Below are 16567 nucleotides of genomic sequence, written 5' to 3'. Positions count from 1 at the left end.
GCACTGCTACTGAACTCTACTCCATCCATCCATCCATCGTCATCCGCTTTGTCCGGGGTCGGGTCGCGGGGGCAGCAGCCTAAGCAAAGAGGCCCAGACCTCCCTCTCCCCAGCCACCTCCTCCAGCTTGTCCGGGGGAATACCAAGGCGTTCCCAGGCCAGCCGAGAGATATAATCTCTCCAGCGTGTCCTGGGTCTGCCCCGGGGCCTCCTCCCGGTGGAACTCTACTCCAGTGACATGTATTTCATCACTCATTCAGGTAGTGGTGCATATCAGACAACCAGCAAAATGCCGGCTAATTTATTTATTATTTACAGTACTGTGCAAAAGTCTCAAGCCACCATTTATTTCTTTATATATTTCTTGGAAATGTGGAAATATGTGAGGTGATTTATTGATATGTGCAAATATAAAAGGAAATACAGTATACAAGGCAAAATCGGAGATTGTACAAATCTAACAAGCTTGAAAGTCAATATTTGGTATGACCACCTTCAACACTACCTGAACTCTCTTAGGCAAGCTTGCTCATAATTTATTTAAAGAGTCAAGGAATAGTTCGAGGCTTCTTAGACAATCAAAGCTCTTTGGATGTTGGCTGCCTTTTCTTCCATTCTCTATTAAGATGATCAAGATGATCCCACACTAATGCTGAGATTCAGGCTCTGGGGAGGCCAGTCCATGACTTATAGTGCTCCATTGTGTGTTTTTATATCCAGGTATGCTTCATTGACAGTCTGTTTGGGATCACTGTCATACTGAAAAATAAATCTGCTGCCAAACCATACATTGCAGATGGTATTGCACAGAGCTCAATGTCTGATGGTACTTTTCTCTGTTTATAATTTCATCAGTGATTGAAATTATAAACACATATTATATTTTCAACAAGATCCTCATCGTAACTAGCTCATGTAACCCCAAACCAAGACAAAGTTTCCACCATCTTTTACTGATGACTGTAGAAACTCACTGTTGTGTTTCTCTTCTGTCCTCCTATGTACTTACTGATGACCATCCATTCCATTCAGGGTTGCAGATGTGCTAGGGATGGGGTGAAAAGCAGGGTATAACCTGAACAGCAACCTGTACATTAGTCTGTACATACAGTGATGTGAACCAAAGAATTTTGGGTTCCTTACGTGATCAGAAATGTTGTTCAGTCCACTTCTTTTGTAATTTGGCATACATAAGCCTTTTCTTCCCAGTTCCCTTTATTAGGTACGGCTTCTTTACAGCCAACCTTTCACTTGCAACATTTCTGACGAGGCTTTAGTGAACAGTAGATGGATCATCTGAAGGGCCAGATGCATGTCTCACGTCCTGTGTCAGGTCATTGCTGGGTTTTTTTCCTGTTTCTTACATACATGACTTTCAGTTGCTGTTCGTCTGCTGTGGAGAGTTTTTGGCAGGCTTTTTGGTACCATTTTTCTTAACTCTTCAATGATTCATGGGTCAAGTTTTAGTCATTTAGCACATGAAAATATTCCTCTGAAAATAGTCCAATACAGGGACAAGAATGAAAATGAGTGAAAAAGCAGCCAATGTCCAGAGAAGACTTTGAAAGACCAAAGCCTGGAGAACTAATGCACAATCATTAGAATTAAAATTCTCTTTGAAATAAGTTTGTGTTCACAGCAATTAATATGATTTTATTATATTAACATAGTGCGAGATTCTGTTGGCTTTAGACCAAAATTCCTGGTAGAAGCGTACTCAATTGTTACTTTTCCCTTGAGTACATTCCAGAGCCTGTACTTTGTTGCTTTTACTTGAGTGAATAGGTTAAATCATTAACAAGAGTATTTTAATACAAGTATGTGCACTTCTAATTGAGTACAGAATATCTATAGTTGGGCCACCTCTGGTTAAAAGTTAGTATAGTTATAGAAGCTATTTGGCAATGTGCGTAGGACGGCTAAGAAACGCAAAATGATCTGCGCATGCGCAATGATTCGGGCACGCCTTAGCTCCCCATGTCAATCTCAAATTAACAGTGAGCGGCAGCAACACGAGTGCGAGGGCCCCGAATAGTAACGTAATGATGGTTTAAGAAGAACAAGTTCCAGCGTTACTCTGAAAAATACTTTTATAGCAGCCTGGTAAATTATTTAATAAGTTTTGGAAGGCACAGTTTTAACTGTTAGCATGTTTCCATCTTCTAGCAGGGTGAAACTCAACAGAGTTGCGCTAAAAGACGTTGTTGGGTTAAAGCTGACCCCGCGGCGGAGACGAGTCCCAAAGTTACTGAATAGAATTAAGGCTGAAAGCAAAAAACAAGAGAAAAACTTTGATTCCGTGCAGCTAATTTCAGAGAAAGATATGGTGTCACCTCCGGGCAGCAATGAACCCGACCAAAACTTAACGCACACAATGGGTTCCGAAAAGAAGACACAGCCGCCGAGCACTCACGACGAGGAGGAGCCGGAGGAGAATGGCTCAGGTACGCAGAAAACAAAGAGTAAAGTAGACTCTGAGTCACGAGGCGCTGATAAACAAGACGGGCCGAACACTAGAGGCAAGTATCAACAGAGCAGGGGGGGGGTCAGAAACACGTGCCTCAGACCGCGGTTTATTTGGTGTGTTTTCAAACGGCTCCACGGTAGGACGAATCCAAGGAGTGAAAGGTCCAAATATCAAATGAAGCTGACAAGCCAGGCGACTCTGGCCAGGAGGAGGAGACAGACCGATTTAACGTCGGGTAGATGTCCTTTCAGACAGTGCGACGTTAATGGTAAAAGTGGTGTGGCACGCCGGGCTAAAAGCGTGAGGGTCGGTGTTAGAGAGGGACGGAGTTCAGTGAAGGCCACGTCCGCCGGGTGTGATCCTCAGCCCGCTGCTGCTTCTGCAAAATCGGGAGGAGTGCGAAGGGAATCCCAAGTAAGGTGCACTTTAGCTGGATTATAAGTTAGAGTTTTTAAGGTTAAAGGTTTTAAGGTTGGTTAAATTGCACTGCCTTTAAATTGATTTTACAATTGGGCGTTTTGTGATAGGTTTATGCTTTTAGCTAACTCTTTGCTAATTTGTGCCAAATTGTGTCAGATGCTAAGCTAACAATGTGGTAAAGTCCTACTGAACACGATCCAGTTTTAGTGGATATCATGCAGTTCATGGTTGAACCTGACATGAAGGATCTTCTTAGCTATTACTTGCCCGGATTGGAGCTGATGGAGTTTAATTATACACTAACTAGCAGCCTGCTAATAGCAGATACATTTCCTGTTCATATAGCTGGCACTCGTCTTACTTGCTGAACATGAGCTAGATTGACTAAATAAATCCCCGGCTCTATATTCCTATTAAGGTTTTTTAATATAATCTATTTATTTTATAAAGTGTATAAAAACAATGTTGTTACAGATTTGTCCCCATATTGGACGTGATAGTACCACCGGTTGCTAGGGAAACATGCCTATTCCCACACTTTTTGGGAGTGGTTCTTATGTTCTTGAACGTTGCTCAAAAAGATGGTGCACTTGCCTGTAGTTTTTCATGTTTGTCTGCAAATACTGCTCTCCCAGCTGAAGTAAAACCTGAAGATGGTCTTGAAAGTAAAAGTTCAGCCTATGCAAGTCATTCGCTATCATTTAAACCAAAATCCCGGTACTATGCCAGTGACCAAAGCAGTCAAAAGTATGTTTCATCCAAATGTTTGGAGAATACACCTTTTTCCCTAGTAGCAGGTGGTTGCCAGGGGGTCTCGCACCGGTTTATCAGCAATCCTTTAGTGAATGCCATTAACCTCTAGCATCCAGTCAAAACTGGCTGGAGTACTCAATTTTCCCTCATTACTGATGGTTGCGGGCCTGTGTGACTGAGGCCTTATTCACTTGCTCGTGATAGTCAAACGTCCAAATGGCAGGCAGTTTAATATCACCTGGTTAGTGCTTCACATATCGACAAAACCTCAGTTGGGTAATTTGGGGATTGTCTCATTCACAGCCTGGGAAGCTGTTCCACATAGCTGCCACTCAAGCTTAGTGAACCTACTCTTTACAGTTCTTTATTAGAAGTGGGAACGTTAACCAAATGTATGTTTTCCAGGCTCAGTCAGTCGTTGTTACTAAATCATAACCAGTTATAAAGTAAGAGCTTTTTTTTTCTTTCTCTAAACCTTAACACACATTTACATTTTTGTATTTCAAGTTCCCTAAAGTCAATCTTTTGAGTGATATTTTGGTTAGATGTCTGAAATAAGATCTCTGGTTAACACAAGCTCTAGACATTTTTTTCCTGCAATATGAAATACTTCAGTAAATAGTGCCCCAATTGTGAATCTTTTTTTTTATTTTTTACATTTTTTAATGATGTCCATTGTCCCAGAGAAGGTGTTGTCTGGTAAATTATGTGTACAGTGTCATTGCACTGAACACAGAACATTTATGGCCTAACAAAAGTGTTATAATTTAGTGTCTTCATTTATTTCCTATGGAGCTTATTTTCTGACATAATTCAAAACCTCTCTGCCTTTTTGTTGTACCAGTCACAATTATAATCAGTTATGGGTTAGCCTTCAAAAAAAGGTTGTGCCTGGGTAGATTCGGTAAATTAAACTGATATGAAAATCGATTTTTATTTTATTTATTTTCTCAAGGATGAGACGTTAAGAAGGACAAATCCTAACAAAGTTCTTCAAGAAGCAAGTCTCCGCGACTCAGAAGCCATCTCAGCTGATTTTGAAGCCTATACCTAAATGAACAAAGAGAGCACCTTAACTTTGAGTTGTCATCAGAATTTAAAATTATATGCGGGGGGGAAAAAAAGGTCCCTGCTCATCCTGACAGAACACTGAGCAAATGCCATTCTAGTTCATTTGAATAGACACTGTTGATTTAATTGATCCATGAGTAAATATATCCACCGCGATATATGTGAGGACGTCATCCACGTTCCTCAGTGCAGCAACACGATTGGTTCGTATATCTCCTGGTTTGGCTTTTCAAAATCAGAATCAGAAAGACTTTATTTATCCCCAAGGTGCAATTAAGGTACACCAGAGCAGCATGACGTTGAGGGTAAGGACGGGGCATAAACAGGCAATAAGAGTGAGATAATAAATACACAGAATATACAGTATATACACAGTTTTAAAATTTTGATTGATTTTCTTGATTTCTGTTCAGGTTTTTTTCGTTTGATGCCTCTGTGATTAACTGGTCTGTTTGACTTTCCTGCCTCTAATGAAATCAGTCATTGCTCTAAGCCTTTGTTCAAGATGGTGAATGAGATGATCCCAAATGGTGCCGATATTGATTGGAATCGATGCTGTTTGAAAAGCAGTTATTAAAAAGAAAAAGAAAAAAGGAAAGAAAGCTACGGTGATGTTTCTTTCTGATGCTTAGGTAAATCATTGTTATTTCGTTTTGCACTCTCTGACAAGTGTTTTGTTTCCACTTGCAGATGTTGGTAGACATAAAGAGCCAAACCTCTCCGGTCTTACTGGTTCAGAAGTGTTACTAAGAAGAGCCGTCGGAGCCTCCCACTGTGGTGTCTGTGGGGAATGTAAATACACTTCCCCTCAGCGCAAGGCGCCGGGTAAGCTAAAAAGAGCTAGCCCAGGGTCAGAGCCACCTGCTACTCAGTCAGAAATCGAAAAAGAAAACACAATCACTCAGAGCTCTAAGAAGATTATCGTGTGGATAAACCAGTATCCCAAAGTGATCCTTTGTGACGTTGCCAAAAAATGTGAAGCTTGCGGTCACGATTGTGGGTATGTGTTACCGGATGCTCTCGAGAACAAGGTTGTGCGTTGCTTCCAGCAGGAGATGAGAGCTTCAATACGGTTTTGGCCTACTTGTTTAAGGCATAATGAATCAGAAACTGAGAAAAAGGCTCTGTTTAAAAGTAGCAAGTGTTGTCCAAGTGCTCAGGATGAGAAGACCGTCTGTCAGTCTCAAAGTCTGATCCGCCAGAACCACCTGGATGAAGGCATGCATTCACAGCCATTATCCCATCATACCGTGAGTCCTTTCCACCGGAGTCAGACAGGCGAAGACTCTGCAACTTGTTCTGCTTCTTTTTTACTAGATGAGCATACAAAGACAGGCAACTGCAGAGGTGGCATGCGTGACAGAGATGCTGAAGTGGACCTTGGTCCAGGATCAGATCCAGTAAGCCCAGAGACTTGTAGAGAAAAAGGAAAGGTAGGGGATAGCATTGAGTGCAGCAGCACTTTGGACTTCGCGCCCACCGATAAGTGTAGCGCTTCAGGTAGTCAGAAAGGCGATCCCACAAATGCTGATGGATCACACGTGTTGTCAGATCTCATCGATCATGTTAGTGACGAGGATACAGATGCACCAGAGTCGTACACTTGCCAGAGAGTAAGGGCGTATTTGAGAAAAATACATTTTTCATGTGCACGCACTTACATGGCCTGGCCTTTCTCAAAGACTTGCACAGCAAATGCTTCTACCACAGCAGGGACTATTGATCCATCAGCAAAGGATGGGATTGACTCTGCAACAGCTAATCAAAGTATGCCAGGTTCATCCAGTAACCTGTTCAAGGACATTCCCCCGAAGGCACCTACAGAGAAATGGGAAGAGGATGGAGAAAGCGCTTTTGCTCAGGGAAATGAGAAAAGGCACAGAAAAGACATGGAGACCTCACCGCTGTTTAACCAGCCTGAAGAGTTAGAAACCAGGCCTAATTCAGATACGGCATCATTCCCCCCTCCAGCTCAGTGTGGAAGGGAGCGTGGCACTGATGGAGTCTCAGCCTCGGCTTTGCTAGTTAATGGACCAGAAACTGTCACCTCCATATCGACCCCTTCCCCCTCAGTCCTCGGCCTGAGTGACTGGGACACTGCCACCACTCTGTCTCTTATGTCATCTCCATTCACACAGGGCAGCATGAGCAGCCTCTCAGCCACAACATCTTCTCTCCCACCTTCATCGCTTATTCCCAAGAGAGTCAATGTTGCTGACAAAATATTGTCCTCCTGTGAAGAAGCCCAAACAGCTTCTTCCTCTCCCAATGTTCCTCTGCACAGCCCTGACTCCTTTCATACATGTGAATCCTTTGTCCTTCCTCAAGATGAATATGAAAATGACAAGGAACCATTCCCATGCAGGAGCCCCCCCAGACTGGACCCATATTATTGTGCAAGTTCGTTTAGGGGCAATGCTTCAGTGGGTTCACTATTGTGCAGCATCTCCCAGGAACACTGCGTAGAGTCAGACTTGAATGAATTCATGCTTCCACCTTTGCTCTCCCCTGTCCATTCACCACAACGGCAGTTGTGCCAGAGAAGCTTCTCGTGCTGCAGCTCAAGCAGTACAGATGAGGAAGAAATGAACAAAGATGTGAGCAACTTGCCACAAAATGATAATTGCAAGGATTGTCTTGAGCACCATATTGAAGAGTTGGAAAGAGACTTGTCAGACTTTACAACTCCTGAGACACCAAGGGAACCTCAGTCTTCTCCCAGCAGTGAAGAAGAAAGTGATGACGAGGATGATGTGGAGCAGGGTAACCGAATTTCAGAACAAGTTTCCTTACATCGTAAAATAAAGCCGAGCCTTAGCTCAGGTGTTCTGACAGAGCCCTGCTCTTCTTCCTGCAGCGACGAAAAGAACGGTGCGGCCTTGAGTGATGGAGAATCACACTCAGACACAGAAGAGGGATCAAGCCCGTCTAAAATAGCAAACAGCGAAGAGGATAAAACCCAAGGAGAAGCAGCTGGTGATTCTCAGCCTGGCATTTTGGACGAGTTAACAGCCTACGAACAGGACATCCTGCTTGTTGACGTGATCCAGGACGACCCAGAACTGTTTGACAACCTGCCTGATCAAAGTTTGCTGAAGCTGGGTCCTACCCGAGCTGCCGAGGCTCCGGGAACCAAACCTGCTGCTGTGGTGAATACTCCAAGAAGAGATGGAGCGTCACAGGAGCTGCAAGAGAGGTAAGGTCTTATATTTAACATTAAGTCCTGCAAGTGACAGATTAATTGTTGAATGCTTTATAAATAAAAGTTACTTTTGTTCTAGATTGGCTCCAGTTACTGTGGATTTGCCTTGTGACAGTCCCAATAACACAGGTACGATCAGTGCGCAGAGAAACTGAGCCATGATGACAGTGTCTTCTATATTTTATTGTTTCCTTCGATATGTATAAAGTGAAAATAAGACAAAAGAAGCTAAACATTTTTAAAAAAGGAAAATAAGTAAAAACAGTAGAACGCTCGGTAAAAGTAAAGGCATGTCAGTGTTTGTGACTCAACCTAAAGTTCTGCCACATGGATGGGACGCAGTGCTCGTCTGACAGCCAGAGTCTGTGATTTTTACCTGTTATGATCTAAAGTAACAGGGTTGCTGTTAGGGCTGTTCGATATAATGATATATATCAGATGACCATATGAAAACATCTATTGTTTCATTTTACGCTATCATTTGTTTCGTGGTGTCACAAAATAAATTGTTTACGGTAATATTTTTTTCATGGTTTTGATGGTCACTGTAGAATTAATTTTAATTAAGTTCTCTCTTTCTCTTATATTTAATATAACCACACTACGGACGGACAAGCGACTGCTTTTATGTGTTGTCATTAGCAACAATGACAGTAAAACTATCGCGTGGCTCCGCCGTCCGCTTATTTTCCAAATAAACCTTTCACAATAAAGCTGAAGATCCTGTTAAGATTTTTCAAAATAAACCGAATCACATGAAATAGTATGCAGAGTGTTTACGGACAAGAAGCTAAAAAGAGCCGTCAGGTGCTAAAAAATAAACCTTAGAACAGGATTTTGCCTGCAGCGCGCCGTGTAATAAATGCTCACAAATAAAACTGTGGCTGTTTCAACTTGTGCCTTAAAATGTAGTTTAATGCATCGGTGCCCAGCTGAAGCCACTTCACGCAAGTCAAGTTGCAATTTTACAGAAAATGTAAAATTTTTGTGATATTTATCATTGTTGGGATGATAAATGTCTTATATCGGGAAATGAGATTTTGGTCATATCACACAGCCCTAGTTGCTGTGAAAGAAATGGAGAAAGCTGCTTGTTTTTTTTGTTTTTTACAGATATAGATAAACAGCTGGAGTCTGGAGTTTTATGGATTCACTTACTTGCTGGAAAGAGCAGTCCGACTGCAGTTAAAGCAATAAAAATGTCCTGGTTGATTCTTTTATGTGGCTAAAATCCACTTTGGCACCTCTGCAGCAGTACATTACTAAGTTACTTAGTTCTTGCATTGCTCCTAATATCTCAAACTGTTTTTAATTCAAAGATTAGAGAGACATGTAAACTGGTTTTACGGAGCTTACTGAAAATCCCAACAGCTCCTAAATGAGAAACTCACTGCTTTTAAAAGGAAATTAAATTTTTTTGCATTTTATATTTAACTGACTGCTTATGATGTCCCACATGAAAATACCAACATGTCTAAGTTGTTTATCGCCATTAAGCTTTAAAGGATTGATTTTCTGGTTAATATTGTGCAGTAAGTTGATTTTCTTACACGAGTTTCAAAGCTTGTGGTCCTTTTGTGAGAGATGAAATGTGGTAAATGTGATTATATTTTGTCCAGTACAGATGTTTGTTCAAAATTTCAAGTTATTGTCTCAGACGTTTTAGTTAGTAAGTGGAAATTTTAAGATGCCTAACTCAACTAACTTTGATAATGGCCATTATAATGGAGACAATGGCCTGAAATGACCCAAAACTTTGACATACTTTAAAAAAAATTCCCCTCTATGATTGGAACAGACTTCAGTAGACCAGAGATTAACTTGTGATTGTTTTTTTTTCTTCTTCAAATCCTATAGAGGAGAGTAACAGCAGGCCATGGAGACCTCATTCTAGCAGCACCCATACTGGAACACAGAGCGACACATGCCCTACCTCCACTGAGAAGCAAAGCAAACATGTGGTAAAGTAATGGGTCCTCTGCACAATCAGATAGAGAAAGGAGCAGCGTGCACGTCAGTGGTTTTAACTTCCCTGAGGTTTTGTAGAAAAACATGGCAGGGCTTTTAACAGGGCTTCTTCTGCATAAATGCTCTCTGTGCATTTTACAGAGCACTGAGTCTGATGTATTACAGCGACAATGTTTAAAGATCTGACACATCAAATACTGAATTTAAATAATTTTATTTTCAAAGGAATGGGTGTTTCATACGTTATCCTGCTTCTAAAGTATAATAAATGCACAATAGTGTATCTGTCATGTGTTGTTGTTTTTTTTTTCTCCAATAGGTTCAATCTGATACCAACAGCAATCATGTAAATAGTGGCCCAGAAAGGTACCAGTTTGCTTAGTGCACATGACCTGATCTTTGATTTGTCACATTAATCTTTCAGTCTCGCAATCATCATATTGTTTATGTTCTGTAACAGGAGCCAGCCCATCAAGACGGTGAACTCCTTTCAAAACATCCCCCCACTCATGTCCATGGGAACCGGTGAGGGAGAATGAAAAGGGCTCAGACAATGAACTTTAATTGCTGTTGCGTTTATCTTGTTCTCACTAATAACTCCTCATTTTATAACTTAATTGCCAATGTGAGTGCTCAGCGTTACTTTATTCTTTGGCTCTTCTGGTCTCCAAGCAGGGGCATGGATCACAAACTCCGCAAACATGATGGATTTTAGGCGCCTGAAATCAAGTTCTGTAAGTGTTCCTTTGTATATTACCATGTTGCTACTGAAAAAATGCTCAGTTTAAATACATGTTCGGTGGCGTTAGCATAGATTGGACTTTCCAGTTATTTAATAGAATATAACTGAAATAAATCTGGAAAAGTCAGAACTGGTTTTGGAAGTTCTAGTAGGACAACTAATTTTAAACTTATAAAGAAATTACTGTCATATATACAGTATCTGGAGATATGAGGGTCCTTTCCATAGTCTGTGTATAAAGATGGATGTGGCCTTTTTGAAAATGAATCTTAAATACCTTTAAATCTCTGACCTCAGTAAACAACTCACTGATGAGTTTGTGGTCTCTAAAACTAATGAATCCTTGCTGAATACAGCACGATTTCCATTTTCTAAACCATGAACAGAAATGGCCTCAGTTTCACGGTCTGCTCTGACAATCATTCGGTTTCAGCTTGAGGTTTCCCTAAAGAATTAAACTAATGTCGCCGTGGTTACTGTAGATGTACAGTTCGTTCTTCTGTACAATAAATATGTTTTGCACTGTGGGTGAATTGCATTGCTATAACTTGACTGTGTGATGCTGTCTAAATGCTCAGTACTGCAGGCTGTACTTCAGTGAATCACTGACCTGTGGGTTCAAAATGTGTCGCTTCCAACATCTGCCTATGGAGGGGGATGAAAAGGTACACTCTGTGGTTTTTACTTTATTTATTTATTTATTTATTTTTTCTTGATTTCACCAAAGACAGTAAATTGTTTGTGTATTGTGTACATTTTATGTTTTTAATCTTGAATTTAAAAAATCAAATTGAATTGTTGGAGATTGCAGGGCCAACATCACCCTCTGTTGTGACATCGCTGTAATTGCACACTTTCTTTTTCATTTGCTAGTTTTGTATTGAAAACGTGACAAGATTCATCAAAAATCCAACGTGCCTTCAGAAAGCAGGTGAGTTTCCTTCCTTTCCTTCCCACTTCTCTTTTTCTCCCACAGCCTTTGTGCACGCTGCATGCTAAACTGATTGCCCATCTTTGCTCCGTCATCGGTCTCCTTTCTCCTCTCCTGCTCTACCCCTGTTCTCCTCAGGAGCTGTGTTTACAGGATATTACCAGAAAAACCCGCCAGGAGTGTATTTCTCTTTGCCGATATTTTTCTCCCTCCTCTGGGCTCTGCTGAAAGCTGGCATGTTGTCCGAGGTCTTTTCCGTCCTCAGTGTTGGCTTGGCTCACAACATAGTGGTCAGTGTAGCAGTCCTGACATTAACCACGGAGAAAACTAAACAACTGATTGATGCTGACATGAGATTAGACGTTGATCTTGTTTTCTTTTTAGCCCAGCCACGAGTTCCTCCTCTCCCTTTTTAACTGCGTGAGAGAAAAGGGTGTGATGGGCTTTGTGCCTGAACTCATGCAGCTCACTTTCAAGGTATCAGTTGTTTGCCTTTCATTATGCTCTGAGTTTAGCTCATTTGCTTTATGTGCCTCTGGAAGAATTTAGACTACCTGTCTGTATGTTTACAGATGGCCAACGCTGGACTAGAGCTGAGTTTGGACTGCCTCGACTGTGTAAGGAACACTCCTCTTTTCCAGCAAATGATTCATCCAAACTCGCCTTCGGTGTCCGGCAACAACAAGTGAGTGAGCCACAAAGTTCACAATTGTTTTCATTTGTTAATCATAACTCTTATAATTCTTATTTTCACTCTTAAAGGGTTTCCTCTGGTGCACCGTTTCCAGAGTACCTGAATTTAGCCCATTCCATTGTGGAAATGGAGGTAAGAGCTTCACATCTTTTGACAGCTTTGTCTGTAAAGATGGTGGTGCGTTGTGCTCATGTGTGTATTTGTTGTATTTGTTGTCTGTGTCAGCTTTGTATGAAACAAGAGGACTGGAGGAGGATAGGTGAGGTTTTTAGAGGGATCTGCCAGTCCAACCAGCACCCCAGCCAAGTGGAGCGCATCAGTGGTCGCATTGCTGTCGCGCTCCTGTCTGAGGGCAAAGACAAGCTGTCACTGCCCTTTTCTGTATTTGCTGAGACAGGTAAAAGCTCTAAGTAGAGATAAACATCAGTTTTCTTCTCCCAGTGTGGTTCTGTGTACTAGCACCTTCCAGATTCCAATCTGGAGGGGAAAAAAGTAGCTGTTCATTTATTTATTCATTCAAATGTTCTTTAGTGTGTCAGAATGAAAGTGAGGACAGCATGGTGAGGAGTTTCGTAGGCAGAATTGGAGTCTCTCTGATGTTACGGTACCACAAAACGCATCAGTGGGCCAAGGTAATCAGGCCGTGCAGCTCGCATCACACTCTCCTCGTCACATCTGAGCAGCATCTTCGAATTTAGGATGTCATTGTTTGTCTGTGTCATGTTTACTGATGCAGGGTCGCAGGGTGGTCGAGACGCTGTCTGTTTTAAAAGTCGGCTTCTCAACTCTGAAAGGTCTGTTTGGGAACGAGGACGGAGCGTCACGATGCTGCCTGATCACTGTGGCTGCAGAGGTCTTCCTCCTGAGTGGCAGCGTGGAGGGAGCTCTGAACACACTCCGAGGTAGTGACTCGTGAAGCTGATCGATGTTTATTTAGCTAATGTCGTCATGCTTAAAATGTAACCAGCGTTTTATTTTCATGGTTTATAAGTGCAGAGTTTCACAGCTCGAATAAAAATGGGATTTATGCTGCATTAGCAAAGCAAAGTCAACTAAAGGGCCAACTTTTAACTGGTGCTGAGATATGTCAACTTTACAGCTAATAGCTGTTTGTGTCAACAAGCTGAATCCCAAAGATTTTATTTTGCGCCTGTCTAAACTGTGTCATCTTTGGCATAAAGAAATGGGAACAAATTATGTCTGTGTAGTTTCTCATTCATGGTAGTCTTAAGAGCTTGGAAAAAAGGAGACTTCATTACGTTTGTCAAGACATTTGATCCAAGAGGCTTTTTCGGATCAGAACTGAAGTTTTCTTCTTTTTCTGAGCTCTTAAGATGAAAACATGATTTCTTTTGTTTTTGTGACTGGCTGCTAAAAACAAAGTGCCTGAAGAATCAATGTCAGAAATTGTCTGATATGTATGGGCCATTATGAATCATTTTATGCTTGGATGAGTTCTATGTCAGTGTTAAGTAGCTTTGCAAACAAGAAAGTGGTCAGGTGCAAGGACTGCGCTGAAGATGAGGGGAAAAGCAACCAATGTCTAAAAGACAGATTTGAATGACCATCAGAAAGTGCTGAGAGCTGCTGCTCAGGATCAGTTGTGTAACAAAGACAAGTCTGGCTTCTTGCGAGGAAAGTGTAAAAAATGACTCAAGACTTTGCACAATCCTCAATAATAGGTTTCCATTAATGTCTTTTCTTAACACTCACAAACTTAAAGTTCTTTCCCTGTAAATCAGTAAAAGCAAATTTGGTTTTATGTCCTCAGACTTTATGTGGAAACCTTAAAAGTGATAGTCGTCTCGCTGCCCTGAGAAATGCTAGCTTTCATAGTCTTGTAGGTAATGTTGTAGAACTGTGAAACCAGTTATTTGCTGAATTGTTTAAATTTTGTTTATACATCTGTTAATCCAGAAAACAAGTGGTTCCTGAGTTCGTCCTCATGGCCGTGTGAGCCTGCCGATCTGGAGAGTAGGACTCGTGTGCTGATACGTCTGGCTGAAAAAACCTCTCACAGAGACACGCTGGAGCTTCTCTGTAATCTTCCTGGAGTTAAAGAGTCAAGTGGTGAGTAACCTACAGAGAGCTGAAATTAAAGTTAAAAAAACAAACAAACAATGATACAGCAGGTTAGTCAGCTTTGCTACTAAACTGGCCAGATCAGTATCCCACAAGTTTAACTGACTCGCTACACTCTGATTAGAAAGTGCTGGTTTAATTTTGTACAGTGTTTGCTAGCGCTAACAGATGCTCAGCTGTGAGAAAAATTTAGTTGATAAAGAGGTTTTTCTTTTTTCTCCAGACTCGATGGATATCTCCAGGTACAGCCCCTTGTTTAACTCTCACCTTCAAGTGTGTGTGGACAGGCAGATACTTCCTGTGGCTTCAGACACGGTGGACTTTATGTTCTCTAAAAACCTGGCTGTTGACCACACAGTGCTTCGGATACTTTTACAGAAACTGGGCAAGCAAAACCTCTGGCTCCGGGCTCGGGAAGTCTTCAAACGTAAGTACCACACTCTGGTTTTTACTGCTACACTTACATCATTGCATCATAAATGTGAGTTGTCGAAGGCAGGAAACAGCTGCAGATTCTATTACGGCACCAGATGTTGAGTCTGATCAGTCTCAGCTAACGTTTACAAATGGTCAAAGATTTGGATTAGATTAGACTCTGAGGTGTGCTCGCTGCGTTCATGTTCATTAGATTCTCTGAATGTGGGCTACTACCCTGGAGTCTCAGCTCCCCCTGGTTTCATGACACTGATTGTCCCCTGTCGACTGGGGGAGGTGGAGCTGGCTCTCACCTTCGAGATGTTCATCACTGTCAACGCAACAGTCATTCACCACCTATCAGAGCCCATTACTTCTCTCACCATTACTCTCAAAAGGTAAATTGTGTTTTTGTGTATAAGGAGTCTGTTCAGATGGAATCAGTGAAATATTGGCATGGGGGGGGGGCTGGATTGATGTCAATTAACTTTGATATGTGATAATTTCACCCAGAAATAAAGAACTCTTTGCATTCAAAATTATAAAAAAAGATTGTCCATGGTTAGTGTGTGTAAAGATTCGACTGCAGTGGTACGTGATGTTCGTGCTTTCTCCTCTTCCAGGACTCAAAGCTGTGAGAGCGAGTACCTCTCTGCTGGCAGCCGCCTCCTCTCTGCAGCTTGTATCCCTCAGCCCAAACTAATAGTCCATTACACAGCAGTCAACTCAGAACAAGAACAAGTGTTCATGCTGGACGTTCCCTCTGCCCGCCGCTGGCTCCGCCACAATCATCTGTGGGCCCATGAGGTGTGGACACACTAAACCACCAGCTGTTTATTTCTTTGCTGTCTACAGAACTCCTTCTCTTTCCTTTAGAAACTGCTTGTGCTCAACAGCCGCTGACTCTCAGGAAAACAACCAATGAAATCAGGAATATGAAAGATTGCATATTTCTTGGTCATGTTTCAATTGACTTGAACTGAGGAGCAGAAAAACACAAAGACCAAAAACTACTATTCTTTTCTTTCTTTCTTTCTATCTTTATTTTTTTTTGGTTCAGAGTAGTTTTAAAATAGGTTAAGAGGTTGTTTCCTGAGTTCTTTTAGCTGATTTGTCAATCTGTTTGTGAGATTGACTCTTTGAAAGCAAAAACTCTGTTTAGGAACAGAGTCCAGCATGTTTGTTGCACGATTGTGTTTACTTCATTGTAAATAACATCTGAGTGTAAATAGGTATATATTTATAATGGTGTTTAGTCTTTGACAGTATTATGTTGTTATATTAATGTCAAAACCTCAATTGTTGCCAGTTAAGGAGCTGTGATTTACCTTTTCTTTGTATGAAGTTTTTATGTATCCATAAAAAAAAAGGTTCTACTTAAAAAAAAAAAGGCTCTTTTTTTTTTTTTCTTCTTCTTCTTCTTTCAAATGAGAAAGAACATTTCTCTAAAAAGTGATTTTTGGATTTGACCACAGTTGCTTCCCTGCAGTCTTTAACATTTCTCCTCCAGCAATGATGTAGCGGGTAAATGCAGCGTTACTGGAATCTCAGATTCTGGCCACTTTACAATACACAACATTACTTATAATTTCTGTTCCAGAGAACTTTCCTATTCAAAATTCTTTCAGGCATGTTTTCCTCTTCTTTTCGCAGCCAGCATCGCTCACTGTACGGGTCTCATTTTATGGTCCCTGTAGTAGAAGACGGGTTCCTCATGAAAGAAAAAAATCAGTTATCTGTGACTGCGACATGTTTGAGGAGCTTGATTACTGGAACATCAGTTGAGGCGTGAAGCATTTGACGCGGTGTCTTGGTTAAAAAGC

At 41.4% G+C, this 16567-nt stretch overlaps 1 protein-coding gene across 3 annotated transcripts; it reads left to right on the top strand.

The window, feature by feature from the left end:
* The first annotated feature begins 2010 nt into the window (after positions 1-2010).
* Positions 2011-16549, top strand: topaz1 (testis and ovary specific TOPAZ 1). Of its 3 annotated transcripts, none has more exons than XM_085261826.1 (20): positions 2011-2444; positions 5402-7907; positions 7993-8042; positions 9771-9874; positions 10201-10247; positions 10342-10406; positions 10557-10615; positions 11202-11288; positions 11497-11554; positions 11693-11844; positions 11939-12031; positions 12127-12239; positions 12317-12380; positions 12474-12645; positions 12780-12880; positions 12985-13150; positions 14166-14318; positions 14554-14757; positions 14959-15142; positions 15368-16549. In XM_085261826.1, exons 1-20 carry the CDS (start codon positions 2150-2152, stop codon positions 15564-15566), a joined length of 4872 nt encoding a protein of 1623 aa, XP_085117952.1. In that variant the 5' UTR covers positions 2011-2149; the 3' UTR covers positions 15567-16549. The 3 variants fall into 3 exon arrangements, with proteins under 3 accessions (XP_085117952.1, XP_085117951.1, XP_085117953.1); XM_085261825.1 differs by having other exon boundaries at positions 10554-10615; XM_085261827.1 differs by lacking the exon at positions 15368-16549 and having other exon boundaries at positions 10554-10615; positions 14554-14572; positions 14709-14757; positions 14959-15098.
* The last annotated feature ends 18 nt before the right edge of the window (positions 16550-16567 follow it).

This window comes from Mchenga conophoros, linkage group LG22 (genome assembly GCF_057382185.1).
Source record: "Mchenga conophoros isolate Kocher_MC1m ecotype Shallow Benthic linkage group LG22, M_conophoros_male_GT1.1, whole genome shotgun sequence".
NCBI lineage: Eukaryota > Metazoa > Chordata > Actinopteri > Cichliformes > Cichlidae > Mchenga > Mchenga conophoros.
Note: the sequence above shows the minus strand (reverse complement) of the source record. Positions and strands in the feature narration are given on the sequence as shown.